Below are 18,944 nucleotides of genomic sequence, written 5' to 3' on the forward strand. Positions count from 1 at the left end.
ACAAAAATGTACACTGTGCATCCATAGCCGCATAGACAAAAGTATAAAATAAACTTATAAAGCATCAAAGACACCTGTCAAAGTGTCGGTAAGGTCCAAGTACCCGCGGTCTTTTCGTCCCTAGCATAATCAAGCTCGTGACCTACTTTCAGCCCAGCAAGTTCGGATAACACCAGACACATACAAAGCATGCTACTACTACTTGCAAGAATGCAATCAACAAAAATTCTAGGTCACGTTAACAGGGAAGAGTTATTTTGCTCTCACACTAAACGATTCTTACCTTTTCTGTCTCTGAACAAGAAAATCAACGAATGTTATTGCAAGAATTTGCACATCGGCCGTTCCTCTGGAGTTAATCGCGGAAGGTCATCTCCAGGTCAATTTTAAAGATATTTCAAGATTTCATGTAAAATCTCCAATATAATAAAAATACACTTGTAAAACCGAAGAAATGTTTCCTGCATTCGAGTTTGATGCTTTTTGATCTCACAAGATGGTCTCGGATGCTAGAGACTACAGACCATCAAAGATGGCGGATAAGTTAAAGGTGCGTTTTTTGTTTATGTCCACGTTTGTCATGTTTGTCACCTTACTGAAAAGATAAGCAAAAATCTGCTTACATGGTAGGAAATTTCGGTTCTACCACAAGTAACTTATGATAGTTGTTGGTGTTTTACGGGTGGTTAACTTTGGGTAAAAAAAAAACTAATTAAGACAGAGGTGTGTCTCAAATAACGAGTTTTGATTGGTTGTTTGGCATGCACATGTTGCAGGATCTTCGTGGCTCTGGGGATCTCTTTTACGCACAAATATATACAAAGACACACACTTGCAATTTACTGATTTTTACGGAGACGTTAATACTTTTTAAGTGATTCATAAAATCGGATACTATCACGATTTGCGAAAATGTTTATTTTGTCTTGGATCGCGCGCATGATGGAATGTCAACACATTAACGTTACATTTTTATGTGAAACGAAAGACAAATGATATTTGTCCCAGTATGAGACCACTAACTAGGGCAATATCAAGAGCGAGTTTTTGACATGGTTTCAAGAGACTCCAATATAATAAAATACACTTGTAAAACTGAAGAAATGCTTTCCAAATAGAATGATAAATGTGTCTTGCACACAATACAAAAGGCAGATTATTAAATGGAGATATATTAAATTTTGAAGAAAATCCATTACCAATTAAAATTGATAAGATGTAAATATTGGTGATTTACTCTTTTAATTTATCTCCTAATTCAAAATTAAATGCCATGTAACGTATTTGAATTATTAGTACAAGTTTCTAGCACAATAAAATTGGCATGCCAAAACAACTAAGAATTATCTCTCAAACAAAAGGAAAAAAGGCTTAAAATTGGACTGAAATTGGACCAACTTTTCTCTTCCTCCCTCTTCCCCCCCCCCCCCTCCCCCCCTTGAGTCTGTAGGCACGGAAAGTAAGATAAAAATATATGTGGTACTTTTTTCGGGGAGGGGGGGGATGTAATGAAACTGTGGTATTTATATACATGTAAATTACACTATTTTAATTTTAAATATTTGGTGACAGTTTTTGTTGGCTATAGCAGCAATAATTTGACACTAGAACTCCATAATGTCCTGTAGAACAGTTAGCTATATTATTGTAATAGACTTGTGAAGATTCTTTTGTCTATAGCTACTGTCTGATCTTACCATCCAATATTTCATCTACTTGCAGTCAGACTTCATCTGGGAATGAGGTTGTGACAGGCATGACTACCTATCACCCCCTCTGGTGTGCTATTTGGTCAGATCCCCCAGGATAAAATAATAAAAAAAAATTAATCGGATTTGTTTTTTGTTAAATATATTTACAGCTCCTGTAATACAATGCACCTACAGCATATTTCATTTGTTGCAGCTGAAGTATATGACTGGGTTTGGAAATGAGTTTACGTCTGAAGATCCCAGATGTGCAGGTGCCTTACCTGAAGGCCAGGTAAATCTTGTTTTGAAGTATCTCAAACAATGACAGGGTTTTGTAAGAGTACAAAATCAAATAATTTCTTACTTAATTAATTAGAGGGTTAATGAACTTACCGTAGGTGAGCGATATTTGACCTGGATTCCACGTCATCGTTGGTGACAGAATAGGGTTCACATGAGAGATGCGCACGCAGCGTCATATTTCAAAGTAGTTGTAGTGTGGACCACAGAGTGACAGAATGGTTCACGGGAAGGGAAATGTCCCAGGATGGGATGTGAACCCTATTCTGTCACCCACGATGATGTGGAATCCAGGTAAAATATCACTTACCTACGGTAAGTAAGTTTATTTAACCCTCTAATTCCACATCACCGTCTAGTGGCATAATAGGCTCCACATGAGACGTTCAAAGTGTGGTCCAGACACAACACCTTACAAAGTTTTTTGAAACCAGCAAATAAAGGCACAAACACTATGTGTTTAAATCAACATGTATTAACTGCAAAGAACAATGAACTTGTTTATCAAACAACTTGTAAATGTTCAGCATATTCGATGCAAAAGAGAAATTCATCTGCACAATTTGCAGGAAACAACTCTAAGTGCAGAAGCTGCAGTTATAAACAGCATAATTAAATGTTCAAAAGAACTCCATCTGCACAATTTGCAGGTAACAACTGTAACTGCACAAATTGCAGCTTAAAAAGTAAAATCAAATAAACAGTTCATAAAACAGCTCCCTGTAAATCTGAATGTCCATGTCAGACACCAGTGCCAGACAAAATAGCATCTGCAAACTGGCCCTGTTGAGTTATTTCTGTATCGTAATATTTAGCAAATGTGCAATCTTTAGACCATCCTGCCGTCTTCAAAATAGTGTCTAATGGCACTTCAGCAAGTTTTGCTTGTGAAGATGCTGCACTACGTGTGCTGTGTGGAGTAAATATCTCCATGTCAGAATTGTCTATACCAGCCATATTCATAGTTTGCTTAATCCATCCAGATATGGTAGATTTGGCTGCTGCCTTACATGGCTTTACAGATGTTAAAAACAATCTTGTGATATTTCCTCTTAAATGTTTGACTCTGTCCATGTATTCCATTAAGACAGTACATAAACATAATTGTTTGGTGCATATGCTGTCACTGTTATTTCAGGAATATGGTGACCTGGACTTGACCGCTTCAGTTAAAGGGATAATAACTCTTCATTTCGGCCAAAAAATGAATTTTCCTGGAGTAACCAACAATTTTCCCATACTTACCAATGGTTAATGAATCCATTTTTGCATTCAAAGTTAGTCCCTGGTTTTTTTCTAAAAAGTTTGGTTTTTTGTTAAAATCTCTTAAGAGATTTTAACTTAGTATAGCCATCAATGGAGGTCACGTGGTCTAAAGACAAGCTTAGATATCAGAATAATAGCTATAACTGCCGTTTTTGTTGTAAAACAGAATATATTATATTTCTATGAGTTATTCACAATGTTTTTATTGTGAAATATAGATCTCATACAAAGAGTTATTATCCCTTTAATCACCAAATCTAAATGTGACTTTAGACTTATTAATTGTGATGTTACGAATATCAATAAGATGCAACGATTGTATTCTTTGACCTGTCAATAACATAGTCAATGTCAATGCTTTCTTGCTCAGTTGTAAAAGATTAAGTTTTTTCACAGGTGAAAGTTTTTTGAGGTAATTCAAAAGCAAACTTGTGTCACATATTACATTGTTCCTTGGTAATGCAGGTCTAGAAGTAAAAACTCCTCTCATCAGTCTGACCACGTGAGGATGAGCAACTGCTGGACACTTATCCACCAAAATAAAAGTTGAAAGTGCTGATCTTGCTGTATTTAGAGCAGAATATCCAAGGCCCATATCAAAGCAATGGGCTAAAAAAAATACAACATCAGTTACATTTGGTAACAAGGTATAATGTTCCTCTCACTACAATATTGAATCCATCTGGAAATGGAAGATTCATATTGCTTGACAGTTGTATCTCTCCATGAGGACATGACCAATTTGACACCTGTTGGCAAAAATGCCATGTCTTCACAACTTTCCCTGACAATACACAAGCCATAAGCTGTAACTTTGGAAGATTGTCCATGTTTTTGTGTGGGTGCCACAGCAATTCTTGATTCCTGGGAAGTAAAAAAGGACAGGATATTAACAGATGGCTCAATTTTGAAAACCATACTTGAGTTGTCCAATAAGGCACTACCACTAGGATACTATCCACTTGATCAAACTCAATCTTGCTTAACATCTTTCCTATTAAAGAAAAAAGTGGAAATGCATAAGCATTCATCTGTGACCAGTCAATAGACAAGGTATCCGTTGTCATAGCAAACCGATCAGGTTTCCATGATACATATTTGGTTAGTTGATTATTCAGCCTATATGCAACTGATAACCACATATCACTGTATTAACAGTATGTCAGCAGACATGCTTTAGCACTCAAAGAGCTCAAAACACTGCAGAAATATTAGTTTCATGCAGCTTGTAAATCTGCATTCGCTTCGCTGAGAAACCGCGCAATGAATGACGCTGAGCTGCACGCGCATCTCTCATGTGGAGCCTATAACGTCACTAGACTGTGATTTGGAATCTTAATCAACAATGTATAGAACTTGAATATCTAGGTTTTTTTAGTCTGTATATAACTAACATAGGTTAATGGTTTTATTAATAATGAGTCTTGATGTATTAGTGAGTCCAAATATAAATGATATAAAATGCAGCTCACTGTTCAGTTTTATGAATAAGCTCATGTTTTTGTCTAGCTTTATCATATCTATTTAAAATCCCTAGAGTACAATCACTACTTAACATGTTTTTCATTGAATTTTATAGGAATGAATAAGACAGTGTTTTTACTTATATTGGTTGTCTATTGATTTTTTTTTTCAGAATAACCCCCAAAAATGTAACTATGGATTATATGCTGAGCAGCTGTCTGGAAGTGCCTTTACAGCTCCCAGAGATTCAAATAAAAGAAGGTAATTAAATATAAGATAGACTTTGGCATGATTTTTGTAAAGGCAAGCAGAATAATAGGAGATTTGAAGATAGGACACCATAGTATGTTTAACTTCAATGTAAATCACCTAGTACCTACTTTTCAAATCGGAAATTATCTTTTTCCAAATGGCCACCTATTAAAATTCTTATTAATCAAGCTTTGACCTTCAGCTTAAATATTGGTGCAATTCATGGAAGTTGATTTCTCCATTTTTGGTTTATTTATTTATTTATTTATTTATTTATTTATTTATTTATTTATTATATTTTTGCCAATCTATAAGTTCCATGTATTAAGCACATTTGCTCTGTTTTAGTTGGCTGTATCGCATTAGGCCTTCAGTAATGCACAAACCTTTTGAACTTATGGAACCAGGAAATTTCACTAATAATTGGACTGATACACATCCCAATCCCAACCAGGTTTGAGAAAGTTTGTATTTCAACTTAAAATTATGCTTCAAAGTTCCTAAACAACTCATAATTGTGAGTAGAAATTAATTCAGAATTTTTCATCACTCACAATTTAGGAAGATTTAACATCTCAAGCAAGCTAGAAAAATTTTTTTAGTTCAAGGTACTTCACCTGTTTTAAAAATTATGCCATTGACCTTTTTTCAGCTGAGATGGAAACCATTTGATATTCCCAACAAAAATGGAAAGAAGGTTGATTTTGTTGAGGTAGGAATGATGCATGTCTCCGAGTGTCAAGAAAGAAATGCATAATATAAGTTAACTTATTTTCACCTTGCAAGTCAAAGTCAGGATGATGAAATGTTTTCTTCAATTATTTAAACTGTTCATGTTATGTGAAAATAACTTTAGGTAAAGCAACTATCAAGAATGACATGCTTGAAGTAAATGTTCAGAATTTTTGGTTTGTCCCGTGTGTGTGTGTGTGTGTGTGTGTGTGTGTGTGTGTGTGTGTGTGTGTGTGTGTGTGTGTGTGTGTGTGTGTGTGTGTGTGTGTGTGTGTGTGTGTGTGTGTGTGTGTGAAAAAACTGCTCCTTAGATATTGTTAACATATTCAGATATATTATGTATAAAGGAAACTGTTTCCAGGGCCTGGCCACAGTGTGTGGTGCTGGTGATGCCAGGGCAAGGCATGGGTGTGGAGTTCATATCTTTGCTTGCAATGCCTCCATGACAAACAGGTGAGCAGCTTGAAGGGAAGTTGGAAATGGATATTCTTTGGAATGAATTATGTTATCCATTGCAACATGATATTAGATAAAGGTGAAAAATAAGTGCAAATTGTGAAAGGTCATCTCTGAATCAGTTTTAAGGATATTCCAAGATTTTGCATAAATATTACCAATAAATAACACATTAAGGCATTATTGATAAATTGATAAATAGGTCAATCAATTATTTAATAACTTTTTTTTGTAAAATTATTACAAAGGTAGGTATAAATTTCTGATAAGATTTAAATGGTTTACTCTACAATTGTGTTTGTTCCATCAGACAAGTTATTTAAAACTTTTTTTGTTTTCTTTACAGATGTTTTTACAACTCTGACGGTGAAATGTTGATAGGTTAGTATTACAACTATGATAATTCTCAGGATGTCTATGTATGTTTTCAAGGGCAGATTTTTATCCATGGGTGAATAATATAAACATATTAGACAATAAAACTATTGTTTTTTATTTCTGTAGTTCCACAACAGGGTCCACTGCTGATTACTACTGAATTTGGAATGATGCATGTCCATCCAAATGAAATTTGTGTTATTCAGGTAATTCAGATGCAACCAAAATTATATCATTCTTATGATTATGTTATATAGCTGTTAATTTATGCTTTCATGATTTGGGGGAAGGGGGTCTTTGAGGCATTTGCATGTAAAAGTGACCATATCTTTCATCTGTAGAGACTCACTCTTGACTGAAAAATGAGTCCCTCTTTTTTTATGACCCATTTCAGAAGGGGGTTTGACTATGCTTAGATCAACTTCCAAGATTAAAAGACCTGCTGGGATGGATAATTCTAAGTTAGGTTCACCCACTAGAAACAGGGCATAAAATTAAAGTACAGAAGGGCAAAATGCTCAATAATATATGGTTACATTTCTTTCTTTGTCCCTTTTTTCTTGTCTCTGCTGGTCCCAGTGGTGTCATATATAAATAAATAAATACAAGTATTTGGTGTTGCAGCAAGGAGTTCGCTTTAGTGTAGCCGTGGAGGGAGAAACCAGAGGATACATGTTAGAAGTGTTTGATGGCTCTTTTGCTCTGCCAAATTTGGGACCAATTGGTGAGATATCATTTTGTTATCCAGATTTTTGTTAGAAGTTGTGTTAAGACCACACACTCATTAACAAAGAGCATTCTGGATGGCTTTTAAGGCGAGCCTTTTTTGGTCCTAATTAGACTTGGTGATGTTAAATCTTGACATGAGCTGTTTAAGCTTTCAATATGTCGAGTTGAGCTGTCTAATATAATCCTTACATTTATCACTCCTTAACTATGTAAAACTTTTGTTAGGCTGAAATGGTTAATAAAATTCATTGCCTATGCACAAATTCAAATATATTTATCATTTGGCCATTACCATACTATACCAATATATGTATGCTGACTTACTGATATGCTATTTGTTTGTATTGATTTAAGGTGCTAATGGTCTTGCCAATCCCAGGGACTTCCAGACCCCCGTGGCTTGGTACGAGGACAGAGAATGTGACTTCACTGTCATCAGCAAGTTCCAGGGATGTCTCTTTGCTGCCAAACAGGTCAGAACAACAGTGTTTTATATTTTTGTTGCACTGGACATTGTGCTTTTTTAAAAGCTTCTTAACCAGTTCTTATTCTTTATATTTCATGGGTTTGAGTGATATGATTGACTGAAGTAAGATGGACAATTGAAAAGATTCGTTTTGTCCTTTTAGGATCACTCTCCATTTGATGTTGTTGCCTGGCATGGGAACTTTGCTCCATATAAGTACGACTTGAGTAAATTCAATACCATCAACACTGTCTCTTTTGATCATGTGGTAAGTGTTTATGTACAGGGTCAGAAGAAGATTTTTTAATTTTTGGCTGGTCCACAGTTTTTTCTAATTTAGTGACACTTTTTCTGTTGATCTTTTTGACACTCTAATTCCAACAAATTTAGTCCATGGTTCAAAAAAGTTCAGATAAGGTGTAACTGTCTTTTCCCCCTTACTCTTTTTCTTGTTTTGCAATATTTAGAATGTTTTAAAGAAGAGAAAAATGTTTGAGAATGGATACTCATATTCTTAATAATAAAACAATTCCAAACCAACCTGTGATATGAATTAGCAACACATGTATCTGGTTAAAATGCAATTCTTTGGTTTTACATACACATATTGTTTATATATATTTAGAGTATTTAGATTTCAAAGCAAAACAAATTGTACTCTTGTTGTTTTTTTCTATGCATGTCATTTATTTCCATGGATTAGTTATACTGTCTGTTATTGTTATAACGGTAGGACCCTTCCATCTTCACTGTGTTGACCTGCCAGTCCATGAAGCCAGGGGTGGCCATTGCTGACTTTGTTATATTTCCTCCACGCTGGGGTGTGGCTGAGAATACGTTCAGACCTCCATACTATCACAGTAAGATTATTCTACATAGAATGTATTTGTTTTTTAACTTGAAAAATTATGTCCTTAAGCTAAAGGGGCAAGTTATTGGCAGGAAATCCTAATAAAGCAGATTTTGATCACACTTTTGGTGCTTTCACCTTATGCCTCTTGTCAACATCAATTTATGCATTCATTAAAACGGTTTTCAAATCTTATGGATTTCAGTTGCCCCAGTCAAAAAGTTTTTTCTCACCTTCCAGTATACTTTGCAGTGCATGATGTACAATGTAGTTTGTACTGTTCTTTTTATAACTGAAGAATAGTGGGTATTTGCACTGCTTTAAACAATTTACTAGAAAAAAATTTAATAAGTTCATCAAAATTTTACTGTTTTCAAGAGATCATTAGGTAATATTAAGAGATAACATTATAAAATGTGATCTTTTAATTGAAATTGTATTTTTTTTTTCATTGCAGGAAATTGTATGAGTGAATTTATGGGTTTGATCTATGGCAACTACGAGGCCAAGGTATGTTGTTGTTAGTGTGTTTGTGCATGTGTGTGCATGTGTGTGCATGCATGTGTGTATTCATGATATTAAGAAGAAATTAGACAGTGCAGAATAATTTCAGTATTTCATGAAAAAAAACTATGCATAAGCTGAAATAAAACTCTTTAAAAGTTTCTACCCAGAAGCATGCTACAGAGAAAAGCAGTGTAGAGAAGGTAATCCAATATTTCTACATTAGAAAACTGTTATTAAGGTTTTTTTTTCCAGGAGGAAGGTTTCCTTCCAGGAGGTGCCAGCCTCCACAGTATGATGACCCCACATGGTCCAGATGCGGAATGCTTTGAGAAGGCCTCCAATGCCAAATTGAAGCCACAGAGAGTGGCTGATGGAACCATGGTATTACTGGGTGCCTCTCAAGGTGGCCGGTTGTCACTAACACATGCGTACACATGCATGCACGCACGCACGCACGCACGCACACACACACACACACACACACACCAATGCACACTAATACATTTTCCAGAGCAGATGAGTACTAATATAATCAGGCATAGTTTACAATCACATTAGGGATGCTGCAAAACAATCATCTTTCAACATTATGGTAATACATACTGTGTCTCATAATTTTACAAAATGAATTCATATAAGATATGCATAGTTAAGTTACATTAATGTGTGCATTTTGTCATCGGTATTGGACTGTAGCTCATGGAGAAATTATACTCCAAGATATTTTGATAATATTATAAGACATTATCTTCTTCTGTATTTTTATATTAAAGTAGTAGATAGAAAATTTTTTTTTCAATCTTTTGTAGAATATGTCTTCATCAAAGATTCATCCAAGTTTAAGGCATGTCACACATATTGAGAAAGAATGACACTGCAAATGCTTTTTTCTTATTTTATACAGACACTGTGTGTGTCGTCATATATTCTGATTACTGTCTGTCCATAGGGCAAGTGGAATTAATCTTTCTGTTAAGTATCTGTATATTTGTCAGCTCTGCTGTCTATTTCTGTTTTCCAGTCATTCATGTTTGAGAGTTCCCTGAGCATGCAGGTTACAAAATGGGGCAATGAGAAGTGCCAGAAAGTGGACCACAAATACTACAAGTGCTGGGAAGGCCTGAAGAAACATTTCAATCCAAACAAGAGGAAAATGGAAGGGTAATTTATTTTATTTATTCCGTTCAATGTTTTTAGCATATGTTTGTGGTTTGTGTGGTGTGTAATGACTTGTGTCTTTGCCTTCATCAACTTTGAAAATGTTTTCTTATCAATTACTACTGGTAACAGCCTTTTTTATTACCATATTGCTTCCTCATTGGGTCCTGCACAAATAGCAACGATGAAATTTCAACCTGGATGAAAGTTCACTAAGAATTTTAGGATGTACACCAATAAAAAAAACAGTGGAAATTAATGATATGAGATGGACATTACTTCTGACAGCTTGGCAGATCTGGATATGACACCATTCAGAATGATTTAAACAAATATTGTATAGCTCGGAATAAAGGAAGTATATACACTGCAATTCCTTTCTGAAATAAAAAAATATATATTTTTTGAAAAACAGGCTGAATGTGGTTTGTGTTCCATGACTCTGGCAAGGATTGTGTTAGACATGCATTACCTGAGAGTCGGATGTGCTCACTATTATTCATTTACAGCTGAACTGGTTTTTGCCACAATAACCATCTGTACAGTTTGATAACTGACATCTGATGAGGTCTCAAAACTGCGACTTTTTCCTATTATTCTTATTGCTGATAAATGGTGCACTTATATATATATATATATATATATATATATATATATATATATATATATATATATATATATTAGTACTGTTAAATTGATATGATATTTCAGTCAGAATATTTTTAACTTGAATCATAGCTGAATAGAGATCTCTGCCTTAAATAGACTTTATGATAACGAAGAATGATGGGAAGTCTGCAATTCAGGGTCTTCAATTTTTCCCAGAGATATTTATGCCCCTGGATATACTTGATCTGAGTAATTAGGTTCTTATTTGCCCAGACCTGTTTTTGTAAGCCTTACCTGATAACACATAATTTGATATACTTTTTCCAAAAATGAGTTGATACTTTATCCAAAAATAATGATTGGAGTTTGAGGTTATTTCTATCATGATTTAATCAAATTGTGATTAGTAGTATTTTTTTTTTCATTAGAGAGACAGCTGATGGAGAGACACCAAAAAAAATGCCATCAAGGGGTGTAGTCGGTTCTACAGTGACTCCAAGTAAGACATACTCTTTTTAATAGAAGCTGGAAGGAAATGAAGGTGGTGGAGTGACGGCTCGTGGAACATTAGAGCTGCTGCTGAAAATGACACTTTTGCTTATAAAATGGAATATTCGGGGGCACTGTAGACGTCTACATTTGAGGACAGATTTAATAAGAAGTTTCTTTTTTTTCATCATAATTGTATATCCACCTGCTTCCTCATTTTATTTGTCATTTCTATTCTCCAGATGCAGAGTTTGGCTTTTTTGTTCAGAAGGTTTAAAGCCATGCTATTTTCTTACAAAATAATTTTAGATTGGCAGATTTTTTTTAATGGAAGTTGGAGTAAGGACACCCCCCCCCCCCCCCCCCCCCAAAGATCTTGACAGTTTGGTTTATTAAAAAAAAAAAGGTAAAATTAGGACTCTGAAACATTTCCTAGTTAACACCAACGGGGCTGTACAGAGAGTTTTTTTGTTTTTTTTTTTCACTTTTTCATATATCTGGATGATTTCTTAACATTTTTAAAATAACAAAGGATCTGTATTTAAGTATGTTTTTGAAGAGTTTTTTTTTTTTTGTGATCTCAGTCTTCCTTGTCTGATGAAAACTGCACACGTGTGACCAATTTACAATTGATGCAATTTTTTGATGTTAGTCAAGTGCACAAACCTGTTTTCAAATTTATGTATTTACTCATTATTATTATTATTTTTATTAAGAAAACAATTGATGTGTCAACCTTTCCTTTGCAAAACATTCTTATCAAATTGTGGATTGGTTGAATAGGCATCTTTTATTTGTACAACATTATATTATTGGGATTTCATAAGGCAGCTTGGTTATATATATGTGTGTGTATGTGTATGATATGATTTTAAGCCAGTTATCCACATGATATTAAAGTGAACGTGAAATAGGTTTGGTGAGATATTGTTGTAATTGGAGAAGGGAACAAATTATTTTAAAGTAAGTATTACAGATATAATAGATACAATGCAAAATGCGTATGGTGTATGCATGTTTTTATGTTATATTATTACTGAAGAGGTCATATGGTGTCTAGCACAAGAGTATTAAGGCACATGTAGGACTTGAAGTGTATTTTATTTAAATTGTCTTTAATAACTCAAGTTGCACAGTGTTATTGAATGGGTTTTATCTTACGCATTCTATAAAAATATTTTTTGAAAAAAAAATGGGATGCATAAATACCTTTTACCTTTTACCTTGCAGTAGTAAAAACCAAATCACTTGTAAGTAATGGCATACATGTCTTTTATGAGAGTTTTTATCATTCTGCAGTTTTTTGTTTTGGAAGTGGTTTTGTAAGTCATGTATGCTGACTTTATTAACTGTGGTGTCTTGTTGGATCATGGGCTGATACCTATGGTTAATGCCTAGAATGGTGCAGTTGAGTTTTATCATTTTATTAAAGCGTATTATGAAACTTGTTCTCGTTTTGACTTTAAATCATTCTATAAATATATTTTTGAAGAAAACATTGGAAATATAAATAGGTTCTACAGGATGCAGTAGTAAAAGCCAAATAACTTCAAAGTAATGACATACTTGTTTTGAATGAGTTTTTATCATTCTGCAGTTCTTGTTTTGGAAGTGGTTAAATATTTGACTATTAACTATAGTGTCTTATTGGATCATGGGCTGATATTTTTTGTTAATGCCTATAATGGTGCAGTTGAGTTTTATCGATTTTATTAAAGCGTATTATGAAAATTGTTTTTGCTCTGTGTTTTATTACAATGAAACGGAAGTAAAGTATGTTTTAAATGTATGTTTCTGTTTAATTCACCTTTTTAAAATTTTTGTTAAAGCAAGTAGCCATGGGTGCAGATATGGAGTTTTGCCAAAAAAATGTCTGATATACGCTTTGACTGAAACAAAATTTGAAAAGTAAATCTAAACAATAACAAAAAAGACCTATTCTCCCCAATTTGTCTAAAAACGGTACAATTTTAAGTTGTTATTTTACAGGGCGAATTCCCAAGGAGTTGGAACTCCTTGGTTTTATTGTATCAATATCCATGCATGCATATTTTGAGCAAGGTTTTGATTTAACTGTTTGAAAAGAATGAAGCATCCGTTTTAGGGTGCATTCCCAGAGATTCAGAACGATCCAGAGATTAAGATTTAGATCGACCTAACTCCCTGGGGGTTCACGCTAAATTGCAGTCAGCCGAGCGCGCACCATAGTTAATTACCCCCTTACAGCTTTTAGTAGGCGGGACAGACGCCTAAGCCGGCTAAGCTGACAGTAATCTAGTGAGACTTCCCACAGGGATAGATCTATCTAAAATCTATAGGAATGGGGTCTTAAACACACTTTGGCTTTAAATATAAAGACAGACGTGTGGATTTTTGCACAAAATTGCATTCAAAACGACACCCGAACTCGTTGCCTGTACGCACGCAACCTCAACGACTTTCTCCTTTCTTTCTGAACACTGTATCTAAACTTGTTATCTAGAGTTCTTTCAAAAATAACTGTCGGTCTAAAGGAAGTCCTCTTCCATGTCTCGAAACTATATAACTCCGAGGGTGTGTGCGTGATCGCCTATACATTGACTTCGCGATGGTTCAATTAAGAAATATATTGACAAAATAGGAAAATGTGGCTCTTTCGCCAGGTGACACCTTGAGCTTAACAAAAACTACGCATTTTATGCAATGTGTTTTTAAAATGAATAATATAACAGTGTTAAGTTATTTTTGATGATCTAAAGTTTTGAATTTCTACTTGGCTTTGCAAGTCTGAAACAAACAACTCCAGAGAATTATTATCAAAATATATCGCAATACTAGTAAAACTGAATCGTATTTTTAATCCACATGATTGATTCGCAGAGAAAATACATAAATTTGCATCGGTAGCCTATAAGATCACTGCTTTCTCATTCCGATAAACTACAATAAATAAGTGTGGGTTATAGTTATTGTTAACGTTCCCATGTTCTCAAAATAGAACTGCAAATTATTATTAAAGTTGTCTGAAAACGTTGATTAAATTAACTTTCTTTAATTTACTACTAAAAGAGGCCAGTTTCTTTGATTGATATATATACCGCCTCCACTGATAAGGAAAGGCTTTAAAAGGTCTGTTTAATGCGTTTCAATCTCGTTTTTGTCCTGGAAGATTCACTGGTGGAAGATGCTTGCGCATGTGCAAAATATCACACGGGCGCGAAAACTTATCCTTTGTCTGCAAAGTTGCTGCCATGGCAGAATTTCGCCTTATTCGAGACATCTGAAGGGGCATTTGAGAAGGGAGTTCTGTGATTGTTTCTACAGTGGTGCTCCAACGTCTTGGAAAAGCCATAACGGGGGGAAGAAGATAACAGTCATCGTTTTCATCATCGTCTGCTCCTTTTGTTTCAAATTTGCCATATGAATCGTTTGCATCGTACTCGTTTGTTGGCATTTCTTTAGATTCTTTCACAAATTTGTCAAAGCCGGCTTGAATTTCTGTTGGATTTGATATTTGTGGAATTGGCATTCGGTCAACAGGGTCTGGTTGTTTTAACGAGTATTTATCGAGTCTATTTTTCTTATCGGCTTGCCATTTTGAACGGGAGTCATCAGTCAGTTTTTTCAACCCTTCTCCCTTTAGATCTGGTGACAGGTGTTCTAGTCCTTGCTTATTGTTTCGATAATAAGTTAAGTCGTAGGTACATTCCAGGCGTTTTTTGGTGAAGTTCTTGAGTTCTTTATCCCGCTGTTGGTCAAGGGAGTCCCACTGAGATACCAATCGCTGCTGATGACGGACATTACGAAGAGACGCACCAGTCATTTGATCTATCTTTTTCCTGTGCATGGTTTCATGGCTGCAAAGAAGTAAAAAGGGGGTATACAAAGTCACCTGCTTTAGAATAACACTAATTATCTAAAGCCTTTAGATCTGTTTTCATCACTTTTATATCTCCTGGTTCAAAAAGTTCAAACCACGTAAGTACCTTCATTTTTCAAAATAGGTTATCGTGCGCGCGCTGAAAAGCAATAACTTCTAATTTTCTAATCACGAGCGTCGACTTAGGCCTACTTTCTAAAAGAATATGCAGTCACATCCGTATCACTAAGTTCTTTGTAACCAATGAAAATCATCAAGAGGTGGATATAAGCTATACATTATTATGCCAATTTGATTTTCTGATTAAATAAAACTAAAATAAAGCTGAAACACTCGAGGTCCCATGAAGTAGCTTACTTTTCAAACGCTTTACCTTCGGAAGTGCATGCAACACTTGTCAAAATTAAACCCCATCATTATCTTTAATATTAAGTGCACTTATAATGTCAACTGCATTTATCACCTAAATAATATCATAAGTATGGGATTTTTAATGTACCATTTAATCATCTTTTATATTAACCTACAGCGGGAGCAAACGTTCACGGCAACGCAAAATTCCCAATCAAGCCACATCACCACTCTCTGTTGACACGAACGCTATATCTTGAAGGGAAGATTAAGTCCCTGAATCACTGGTTCATTTCAAATGGTGATATTCTTAATTAAATACAATGTCACCTAAAAAGTCTAATACTTACGAAACGTGTCTTTCTCGATTTGAGACCCTCGGTAATTTTGAATTCGGTGCGGATTAATTGTTGCTATAGCATGGAAGACTGCGACTAGGTTTGATTCAAGTTTTATCACGTCTTTGGTGAGACCTGTTGCAACATAAAACATTGATTATTTATTTGAAGGTTATGCAAGTTATACCAAGCAATTGGCTTGGCATTAGTAGTTCTTATAACAACGTTATCTTCGGCACCTTTCACGCTTCACGAGATAAATCCCCATTTGATTTGTGTGCTCAAAACGCATGACGTTCTCTTTTTTCTTCCTGGCAAACATTCATTCCGGCGTTAATTCTTAAATGACCGGATTTAATCTCTTGACTCTGCTATAAGGTTTAATAGAATTACAGAAGTCAATTGGTCACCGTCTGTAGATTACAGCCTCGAGATTGTCGCCTCAGAAACAGTAAAGCAGATTGCTCGTTTCAAGACTCACCCTGTAAAACGGCACCCCTGCAACCCTTAGTCCCTCTTCATTAAAGGGGTGTACTCAGTATAAAAGCGTTCTTATTCTTCCATGGCATTGGATAAACTGGACTTAAGGTGCCAAAAAAGATGATTAAAAACAGAATTGAAGCCACCCTGTGGTCTCACAATCGAGTCACAAATAAGGTCATATATTGACCAGGTTTTGTATAGAAATTGATTTTTGGCGCACTGTTTTTATCAAAGGTGCCAATATATAAGGTTCAGTGGTTTTTGTAGTATTCAGAATACTAATAGTGTTAGGTAATGAGACGACACGTACGGTATTTCATCAATAAGCCAGTCATTCGATACCGATCAATCAAACGGTTATTAGGATATGCAATTATAATCCCTCTCCTCCGAATACTAATGAACTGGTGTAGGGTTGATATGGATAAGATATACAGTGTATGTCTTTCTGAGCAAAGTGACACTATGTAGCATTCTGCGCTATATATATATATATATATAAACAGCCAGCATGTAAATATTTTGCCTTGACCATGCAATAGATGAACTATATATAGCATTTGATATTCTTATTTCATTTCTCTGTTATCAACTAGATGCGGAAGACTGGGGGGTACTACTGTACAGAAACATTTTCAAATCTGACGTGCACTCCGTGCAGGGATACACCATTTTGCACATGTTGTATACACGTGTCTCTTGAATCATACTACCAATATGCAATAATGCCATCCAACGTGTATGATAAATGTTCGTTATTATCAGCGTTTGTTAATAACTTTTTGCAAAGTTGAGCCTTCTTAACCAGTGCACAGGCCTATCCGAAGCACCGCTGAATCAAGTTTCGGTTTAGTCTTCTCTACTGCAATCACTTGACCTTTCGCCGCCGTTAATTTGAAATCGAATAAACCAGTGTACGAAATGACGGTAGGGAAGGGGAATTATCAATAATATCTAAGTAACACGGTCTACATACATTAAGTGTATTTCTTTCCCACTGAAGAAAAATTTAACGTTTTATTATTGTTTTTTTACTAATACCATTTATAATTTATTTTTTAATAACTCCATACCAAATAAACGTAGTATCGCCATTGGATCTATTGGCGGTTGAATTAAAATCTGCTTGTGCAGAGCTGGGGTGATTGCCCAACATATTTCACAACATTTATACAAAATGGAGAGAGAGAGAGAGAGAGAGAGAGAGAGAGAGAGAGAGCAATATTAACATTTAACATTGACTATTTTCATCAAATGCAGAACGTTCACTGTATTATTTAGGCATCAAGAGCTGAATGCAAGAGAACTGCGCTGATTTTTCACATTTTACTACTATCTTAAAACATCATGGAAAGAGAGAGGGATAGAGAATAGCAATACAAGAAAAAAAACATAGATAACCATCCATTCAGGTAAACAGAAAATGAATATCGCAATTATCTAGCGGTTGTTAGAAAAATTGACTCTGATTTAGCAGAGAAGGGAGAGAGAAAAAGAAAGAGAAATCGTACATATGCCCTTCTTTACATTTTTTTATATTTAATTCTAAATTTATATTTAACCACCGGTAACTCATATATGTTGGTGTTTACTTGTGCCACAATGGTTTGTTATTTCCAAGGCATGCACTTAAAATTCCGATTGTAGCAGTGCCATAACCCGTGACAACGTACTGGGTGGCAAAATTCGTTCTGAAGCAGGTGAATGCAAGACCTCGATTGATAGAGGCGCAAACTCCTGCCTTTTTATTATTTCTCAAAGATACACTTGATATGATGTCGACACATCAGTTTTACGATCCAACCATCCAACTGAGCATCAGTTATATGAGTATTCCAATGCCAAATAAAGGAGCTAAATTTATCTAAACGTAAAGCTGACGTCCAATGACTGATTCATTTATTAAAATTCAATTTTTTCTGATTCAGTTAACTTATAACGATGATTAATCTGATTTATTATGAAAATAATCTATTAAGATTATATTTTCCTGTGCAATTGTCTATGTGTGCAATTTCATTATCAAGCGTAGAAACTACATGTTTTCTACGAGTTCAATAAACACATTGATTTCTTGTGATACCGCGAGCTTTTTTGTGTCTGTCTTACAAAGGCAAACCCAGTCGCTTTTTGTTATCTGAAATTCCAATATTTTGCATAAAGTAACTTTTCTGCATCAATATGGAAATATGCATTTTAAAAACTACGAAAGACAGAGGCCTGAACAAAATTCTTCTTCAAAGTGAATACATTTATCTTATTTTCCTTTTTTCCTTTTCTCTCTCTCTTTCTCTCTCTTTTGTAAAATCTTCTTTTTGTGTTCGTGTGTGTTATAACATTTTACGTCAAACAATGGTCCCTGCAGGCGGTGTACTGCAAACGTGACAACAGTACCGTGACAGTGCCGCCAGGTTTACCGCACATTAAAGCCTCGGCGCCGAGAAGATCTGCGCCCCTTTTGTGTGAGCCGGAAAATCATACATGCGTAAAACGGAAGCGGTAGACCACATTTTCAATCTTTGTGACACTTCATTTGAAAGCGGCCTCGATTTAGGAATGTTTTTAA

At 35.1% G+C, this 18,944-nt stretch overlaps 2 protein-coding genes and 1 long non-coding RNA gene across 4 annotated transcripts in view; 1 reads left to right on the top strand and 2 right to left on the bottom strand.

The window, feature by feature from the left end:
• Nucleotides 1-457, bottom strand: part of LOC106179634 (mitogen-activated protein kinase kinase kinase 15-like) — a 46,733-nt gene extending 46,276 nt beyond the window's left edge. The window contains exon 1 of the mRNA XM_087001402.1: nucleotides 284-457. The gene's annotated coding sequence lies outside the window, so the exon portion shown is untranslated. The remainder of the gene's footprint in view (nucleotides 1-283) is intronic.
• On the top strand, nucleotides 383-13,136 carry LOC106151060 (homogentisate 1,2-dioxygenase). Of its 2 annotated transcripts, none has more exons than XR_015331965.1 (16): nucleotides 383-550; nucleotides 1,906-1,983; nucleotides 4,894-4,982; nucleotides 5,322-5,427; nucleotides 5,626-5,685; nucleotides 6,067-6,158; nucleotides 6,508-6,542; nucleotides 6,666-6,745; nucleotides 7,164-7,263; nucleotides 7,623-7,741; nucleotides 7,898-8,002; nucleotides 8,468-8,594; nucleotides 9,042-9,094; nucleotides 9,344-9,494; nucleotides 10,113-10,252; nucleotides 11,287-13,136. XR_015331965.1 is itself a non-coding variant. In XM_013524142.3 (16 exons), exons 1-16 carry the CDS (start codon nucleotides 497-499, stop codon nucleotides 11,375-11,377), a joined length of 1,458 nt encoding a protein of 485 aa, XP_013379596.2. In that variant the 5' UTR covers nucleotides 383-496; the 3' UTR covers nucleotides 11,378-13,136. The 2 variants fall into 2 exon arrangements, 1 of the variants encoding a protein (XP_013379596.2); XM_013524142.3 differs by having other exon boundaries at nucleotides 9,344-9,472.
• A 1,030-nt stretch (nucleotides 13,137-14,166) lies between these two features.
• LOC106151052 (uncharacterized) lies at nucleotides 14,167-16,764 on the bottom strand. The gene is made up of 3 exons (XR_001237196.2): nucleotides 16,377-16,764; nucleotides 15,908-16,030; nucleotides 14,167-15,183 (listed from the first exon to the last, which is right to left on the bottom strand). It is a non-coding gene; the product is annotated as an uncharacterized LOC106151052 (long non-coding RNA).
• Nucleotides 16,765-18,944: the final 2,180 nt, after the last annotated feature.

Source organism: Lingula anatina, chromosome 1 (genome assembly GCF_051362555.1).
Source record: "Lingula anatina isolate TDL-2025a chromosome 1, LinAna3.0, whole genome shotgun sequence".
Lineage (NCBI taxonomy): Eukaryota > Metazoa > Brachiopoda > Lingulata > Lingulida > Lingulidae > Lingula > Lingula anatina.

Bases quoted from the DNA above. Each gene is read 5' to 3' on its own strand.
- LOC106151060 (XM_013524142.3), top strand. From the start codon at position 497: ATGGTCTCGGATGCTAGAGACTACAGACCATCAAAGATGGCGGATAAG. The intron at 4,983-5,321 runs GTAATTAAATAT...GCTCTGTTTTAG, and splicing joins AGAGATTCAAATAAAAGAAG to TTGGCTGTATCGCATTAGGC. The intron at 10,253-11,286 runs GTAATTTATTTT...TTTTTTCATTAG, and splicing joins AACAAGAGGAAAATGGAAGG to AGAGACAGCTGATGGAGAGA.